Source organism: Miscanthus floridulus, chromosome 18 (genome assembly GCF_019320115.1).
Source record: "Miscanthus floridulus cultivar M001 chromosome 18, ASM1932011v1, whole genome shotgun sequence".
Classification (NCBI taxonomy): domain Eukaryota; kingdom Viridiplantae; phylum Streptophyta; class Magnoliopsida; order Poales; family Poaceae; genus Miscanthus; species Miscanthus floridulus.
In genome coordinates this window covers 118,543,663-118,550,487 of record NC_089597.1, presented here as the reverse complement: position 1 = coordinate 118,550,487, position 6,825 = coordinate 118,543,663, and the positions used below count along the sequence as shown (strand labels likewise).

Genomic DNA, 6,825 nt, shown 5'->3' with positions numbered 1-6,825 from the left:
CGCTCTCACGCGTCCCAGCCTCTAAGCGTGGAGAGGTGCGGATGATGAAGCGGATGGGGTTCATCGACAAACAGGAGAGACCTTCCACAACAGACCAGAACGCCTACGACGACATCTTCGTTGACCAGCTCAACCCCTCGCATGCTAAGGCAATAAGACAGCTCTTCCCAGACCCGCAGGGAGAGCGGCCAAGGCGGTCGAGGCGCTGCTCGGTCCAGCGCATCTGATCGCCGGTGATGGCTAGGTAGCATGATTAGCGAGTAATAGGCTATGATATCCTTCTGTTAGGGAGGGCAGAGCTGATTGTATAACACTATTCCCCCTAGTGTGTCATTCGTGGCGCGTCGTTGTAACTTTCACTGCTTCTCGATCTTAATACAAAGATGCGCAAACATTTTGCATTTTTGAGAAAAAAAAGCTCTGACACTGCAGTACAATATAAATGACAAGTCACAAGAAACAACCCACGTTTTTTTCTATAGCCAAACAAAGATGAAATTATATCTTATCCGAACAACAATGAAAAAATCAGACACTTCAAATATATGAGAAGTGTAACAAAGTTTTGCAAGCAAATGTATCTTTTACAAAATTACTTAAGGATTTCATAACAAGATTATTTTTAGGATTTTATTTTTCAGATATGGACACAAAAAGAAAGACTGGCACATCTCTTAATTTGCACTGAATACGGTTAATACCAAACTAAATACTCTTTTGTAGATGGCGTCGTGAGAGGCAATCAAAGTACGCACTGTCAGGCCTACCCACAAAGGTAGCATTACCGGCGAATGCTGCTTGCAGCGACGTTGGAATCGGCGGCACGTCCAGGATCACGACCCCCTCCAGCGCCTGGACCACCTGCTCCATCGACGGCCGGTGAGCCTCGTCGTCCTGCACGCACCAGCAGGCCACCCTGCACGCGCGTTCCAGCTCCCGAGCGTCCGCGTCGCCGTGCAGGCGCTCGTCCAGCAGCCCAACGAGCGCCTCCCCTTCGTTGACCTTACTCGAGGCCACCAGCGGGAAGTACCCCGACAGCGACGCCTCCTGCTCTGTAGTCGCCCAGCCTCGTGCGTTTCTCCGGCCTGAAATGATCTCCAGCAGCACCATGCCGTAGCTGTACACGTCGGCCTTGGCGGTGATGGGCACGCCGGAGATCCACTCCGGCGCGAGGTACCCGATGGTGCCCCGCACCGTCGTCAGGACCCTGCTGAAGTCCCTCCCCAGCAGCTTCGCCATGCCGAAGTCGGCGACCTTGGGCACGAGGTTGACGTCGAGCAGGATGTTCTCCGGCTTGATGTCGCAGTGGATGATGCAGTCCCGGCACCCCTCGTGAAGGTACAGCAAGCCCCGGGCGGCGCCCAGCGCGATCTGGAACCTCACGCGCCAGCTCAGCGCCGGCGCCGCCGTGAAGAGCGCCCTGTCCAGCGAGCCGTTGGGCATGTAGTCGTAGACGAGCAGCCGCTCGCTGCCGTGGGAGGAGAAGCCGCGGAGCCGGACGAGGTTGATGTGCTGGATCATGCCGATGGTGCGCACCTCGTTCCTGAACTGCTTGTCCCCAACGCAGAGGACGCCTTCCAGCTTCTTCACGGCGACGGCGGCGCCGACACCGGACAACGTACCTTTGTACACTGAGCCGAAGCTGCCACCGCCGAGCTTCTCCGAGAAGTTCTTGGTCGCCCTCCTCATGTCGCTGTACTTGAACGCCACGAGGTTACCGCCTTCTGCTGCAGCTTGCATGAATCTTATGTTCCTCTGTCTTCTCCTAAACATCTTAACAAGCACGGTCACGATGACAGACAAGCAGGCTAGGATCGACGCAGCTGAGGCAACAGAAACGAAGACGACGACCGTTCTTTTACGACAGCCATTCGAGGGCACATCCATGGCAGACAGCCGGAGGTAAAGGTCATCCGTGCTTGCCGTGTCCATGGCAGACAAGCCGAGCAGGTCACCGTACCAGAGAGCACAGCGACTGCCGTAGGAGTAAGCGTTGCAGTCACAACTCCTCAAGCACGCTGACCTGCAGTCTTCAGCGCTTGATGATGGTGATGCTGCTGCAGCTGCAGGCGACGAGTTCCTCGGCAGGGAAATACCTGGCGCCAGCAAGAAGGCGTCGCCGCCGTCCTTATCGCGCACCGAACTGTTGTGACACTGCAAGGGATTGTTCCGGCGGCAGCCATGGGAGTGGTCTCCGAGCTCCCAGTCCTCCACGGAGGAGGGATGGAAGCCGGCGGGGCAACTGCAGAAGGGCTCGCTCTTCTCGTCGCAGACGCCGAACGCACCGCAGGTAGCGTAGACGTCGCAGAGCTTGTGCGGCTCCTCCCATATGATCATCCACTCCTCGGTGGACGGCATCCACATGATCTGCCTCGCCTGGCCGGAGACGTCCACGACTAACCTGGAGATGACCGTGGGATCTTGCTGGGAGTAGTAGAAGTAGCTGGCGTTCGCGGTTGCCACGAACTCGAAGTTGTACTTGTCGTGCGACGTCATCTCCGGGACATTGGCAAATATGCTGCCTGTCCACTCTCCAGTGCTCCAGAAGTTCACGGTCCTGTTCCAGGACAGGAAGAACTGGCTGGTCCCGTTGGGATCGATTCCCAGGGAGTACATGCCGGGAGCCGGGTCACTGGAGCTCCTCCAAGAAGTCACAGCCTGCACGTGGCCGGTGATCTTGTTCATGCCGAGACGGGCTCCCGGGAGCCACGTGTCGGTGGGGTGCTCGATGCTCTGCCATACGACCTCGCCGTCGTCGCGCCGGAGGACGAGGTTTCCGCTGTCCAAGAGGACAGCCACGGTGCCGTTGAGGCTGCTGCCGGAGATGACGACGTTCGAGGACCAGACGAGCTCTCCGGCCTCGTTGGTGAGCACGAGGTTGCCGTCCGCCGCAACGGCGAGCTGAGAGGACGCGGGGTCGGAGACCGGTGCGGCTCTGTTCGCGACCCACACGGGCGTGCACGGCTTCACGGCTTTCTTGTACCAGATTCCCACGTAGTAATTATGAGAAGAAGCCGTGTTGCTGTCACCACCTCCACCTGGTGCTGCTGGACGGAAGAAGCCCAGCTCAAAGTTGCCGCCTCTGGACACGACGGTCCGGCCGCCGGAGATGGCGGAGTTGGCGGTGATGGTGTCCGCTGCGAAGCACCTTGCACTGCCGATGATGGCCACGGCCGTGACAAGTAGTAGCGTTGTTGAAGCCATCGGTGAGATGAAGATGGAGGGGAGAGCAGCTGTATGTGTACGTACTGATGATCGCTACTGAGTTGGGAGTGAACTCATCTGGTACCTACCTATTCGTTGATAGCAAGTTATTACATATACAACAACTAAACTAGCCCACGAAAACCGCCCTGAACCGGTTTTGACAATCCGATGCTAATTCAATAATTTTTTAAGCTCAATCGATCTTATGGAAACGTATAAATTATGTGCGAAATAAGTTTTATTTTCAGATAACACCATAGCCCGTCTACTCACCGCTCGGGTGTTGTAGGGGCACGTGACAACAGTGTTGGAAGCCACCTAAAACACCCGATTGACAACAGAAACAAAAATCGAGTGTTTCTTATCAATGCAACACTCAGTTGTCATGACCATGGGATCTGTGGGGGTACGCCCCTAAGACATGGGCCGCGCCGCAAGGCATTATACAGTACCAAATAGACTACTTTACATATAACCATACCTTCTCCAAAGTATATAAGAAGAGGTAGGGGTCCCCTAACGGATATGATCTATCAGATCGGATCTACATATAGATCAATATAATACACCAAAGACACAGGACGTAGGGTATTACGTCGATCAGACGGCCCGAACCTGTCTAAATCGCTGTCTCTGCGCCTTGTCACCATCTGGTTCCTGATTACACGTATCCCCACCGACAAATCTACCATCGCGGGATACCCCTCGGTGGACTGTCGAGCATATTCTGTCGACAGTTGGCGCGCTAGCTAGGGGTGTGCGCTTGATCCATGGCGAGCCAGATGGACCTCAAATCAACAACGCGTTCTCGTCGTCAATCTCGTGGAGATCCATGCTGGTCCACGATGATGATTCATCGCTGGCTACATCAGCCCCCACGACAGCAGATCCGATCTCGAAACCACCTCCGAGGTTGTCTTCACCAACAACTCACCGCCCGCCAGCTGCTCGTCGTCAACGCCGACCAGATAACGTCATACGTCGCCAACCAGACGCTCCGTCTAAAGCTAAGTCACGCTTTAATATTCTTCTAAATATTCTCCAATCTTCGTATATCGCCATAATGTTTCTCTGAACTATTTTCTCCATATTTGCTCTCCAAACGATTTTCCGAACCCCCGAACAGTCCTGCTGATGCTCGGACGCCTCCAAAGACGGCCCTGTCTCCGGCTCCTCCCTACACGTGCTACGGGCTCCGCGCTCTGCGTTATGGGTGGTCGGCAGTGGCTCCTTGGTCACGCCTATTCCTCCTACACGTGCACGGGCTCCGCGCTCGACGTTATGGACTATGGGCTAGTAAGGGCTGAAGACTCAGCTACACACTAACTGTTCGGACGGTTTATATTAAACATAAATATATTTTCACGCCAACTGATCACCGAACTGCATACGTCGTTTCATCACCAATGCTGGTTTTTCTCCAGAGTTCATTTATTTTTACATCATGTACTACCCGTTCTTCATGTTTATATTGCAGGATCATCGTCCAGGTGATCGAATCACCTGGTGCTCGGGCTTTCCCACCGATCAACTAGTTGGACCGCTCGGTTCATGGACTCCGTCGCCGATCAGTTGATCGGACTGTTCGCCGGTCGCTTCTACTTAATGCTCACTTCGCCGCCGACCAGTTGACCAGACTGTTCGCCACTCGTGCTTCGTCGCCAGCTACGCCGGGGACTCCTCGGCGCTCGGTTTCTTCGTGCTCGAGGAGTAAGTGGGCACACTTCACTGCACGGACGTCGCCAGCTACGTCGGGGACTCCTCGGTGCTCAGACCTCGCCAGCTTTGCCTGGGACTCCTCGGTGCTCGAACATCGCCGCCTACATCAGGGACTCCTCGGTGCTCGGTCATCGCCAGCTTCACTGGGACTCCTCGGTGCTCGGACATCGCCGCCTACGCCGGGACTCCTCGGTGCTCGGTCATCGCCAGTGACGCCGCGGACTCCTCGCTCCTCAGTGCTCGGATATCACCAGCGACACCGAGGACTCCTCGCCCCTCGGTGCTCGGTAATCATCAGCGTCGCCTATGACTCCTCGCTCTTCGGTGCTCGGTCATCGCTAGCGACGCTGGGGACTCGTCGCTCCTCGGTGCTCGGTCATCGCCAGCGACGCCGGGGGCTCCTCGCTCCTCGGTGCTCGGTCATCGCCAGCGACGCCGGGGACTCCTCGCTCCTCGGTGCTCGGACATCGCCGCCTATGTCGGGGCCTCCTCGCTCCTCGGTGCTCGGTCATCGCCAGCGACGCCGGCGACTCCTCGCTCCTCGGTGCTCGGATATCACTAGTGACACTGGGGACTCCTCGCTCCTCGGTGCTCGGATATCACTAGTGACACTAGGGACTCCTCGCTCCTCGGTGCTCGGTAATCGCCAGCGCCGCCTACGACTCCTCGCTCTTCGGTGCTCGGTCATCGCCAGCGACGCCGGGGACTCCTCGCTCCTCGGTGCTCGGTCATCGCTAGCGATGCCGGGGGCTCCTCGCTCCTCGGTGCTTGGTCATCGCCAGCGACGCCGGGGACTCCTCGCTCCTCGGTGCTCGGACATCACCGCCTACGTCGGGGACTCCTCGCTCCTCGGTGCTCGGTCATCGCCAGCGACACCGGGGACTCCTCGCTCCTCGGTGCTCGGAATCGCCAGCGACGCCGGGGACTCCTCGCTCCTCGGTGCTCGGTCATCGCCAGCGACGCCGGGGACTCCTAGCTCCTCGGTGCTCGGACATCACCAGCGACGCCGGGGACTCCTCGCTCCTCGGTGCTCGGTCATCACCAACGACGCCGGGGACTCCTCGCTCCTCGATGCTCGGACATCGCCAGCGACACCGGGGACTCCTCTCTCCTCAATGCTCGGACATCGCCAGCGACGTCGGGGACTCCTCGCTCCTCGGTGCTCGGACATCGCCAGGGACGTCGGGGACTCCTCGCTCCTCGATGCTCGGACATCGCCAGCGACGTCAGGGACTCCTCGCTCCTTGGTGCTCGGACATCACCAGCGACGCCGGGGACTCCTTGCTCCTCGGTGCTCGGTCATCGCTAGCGATGCCGAGGACTCCTTGGTGCTCCCTTGGTGGTCGGATCTTGCTACGTCTTATCGGTGTGCTATCAAGCTGCTCCATGTTGTTCGGACCAGGATGCTGATCTTGGGCAGCACGTCTGGGGTCTTGATACGCGCATGTCAGACGACGTCGGTAAGCTTTCAGACTTCTTTGACCCTGCTACAAGATTCATTCTTCATCTTCCAGCAGGCTCGGGGACTAAGTGGGCACACTTCACCTTGCGGTGAATGTGCTTGTTCTCATCTCGAGGCTACGCTTGGGGACTGGCTGCCTGCTTGGCTGGTCTTCTACTTTATGACTCTGGCACCACGTGACTACATCACATACTGTCAGGCTCGAGGACTAGCTGTGGGGGTATGGCCCCCAAGACATGTGCCGTACCATCGGAGGTGGCCCAGCTCATAAGATCAAGGCGTGCACGGCGCTGCTCGGCGTGCACCACAAGACATTGTATAGTACCAAATAGGCTACTTTACTTGTAACCCTATCTCCTCCAGAGTATATAAGGAGAGGTAGGGGTCCCCTAGCGGATAGGATCTATCAGATCGGATCTACATACAGATCAATACAA

At 57.2% G+C, this 6,825-nt stretch overlaps 1 protein-coding gene across 1 annotated transcript; it reads right to left on the bottom strand.

Annotated features, from left to right (window-relative positions):
• Positions 1-515: 515 nt before the first annotated feature.
• On the bottom strand, positions 516-3,382 carry LOC136521506 (G-type lectin S-receptor-like serine/threonine-protein kinase At2g19130). The gene has a single exon (XM_066515256.1). It carries the CDS (start codon positions 3,202-3,204, stop codon positions 706-708), a length of 2,499 nt encoding a protein of 832 aa, XP_066371353.1. The 5' UTR covers positions 3,205-3,382; the 3' UTR covers positions 516-705.
• Between the last annotated feature and the right edge of the window lie 3,443 nt (positions 3,383-6,825).

Excerpts from the sequence above, each read along its gene's own strand:
- LOC136521506 (XM_066515256.1), bottom strand. The coding sequence starts at position 3,204 with ATGGCTTCAACAACGCTACTACTTGTCACGGCCGTGGCCATCATCGGC.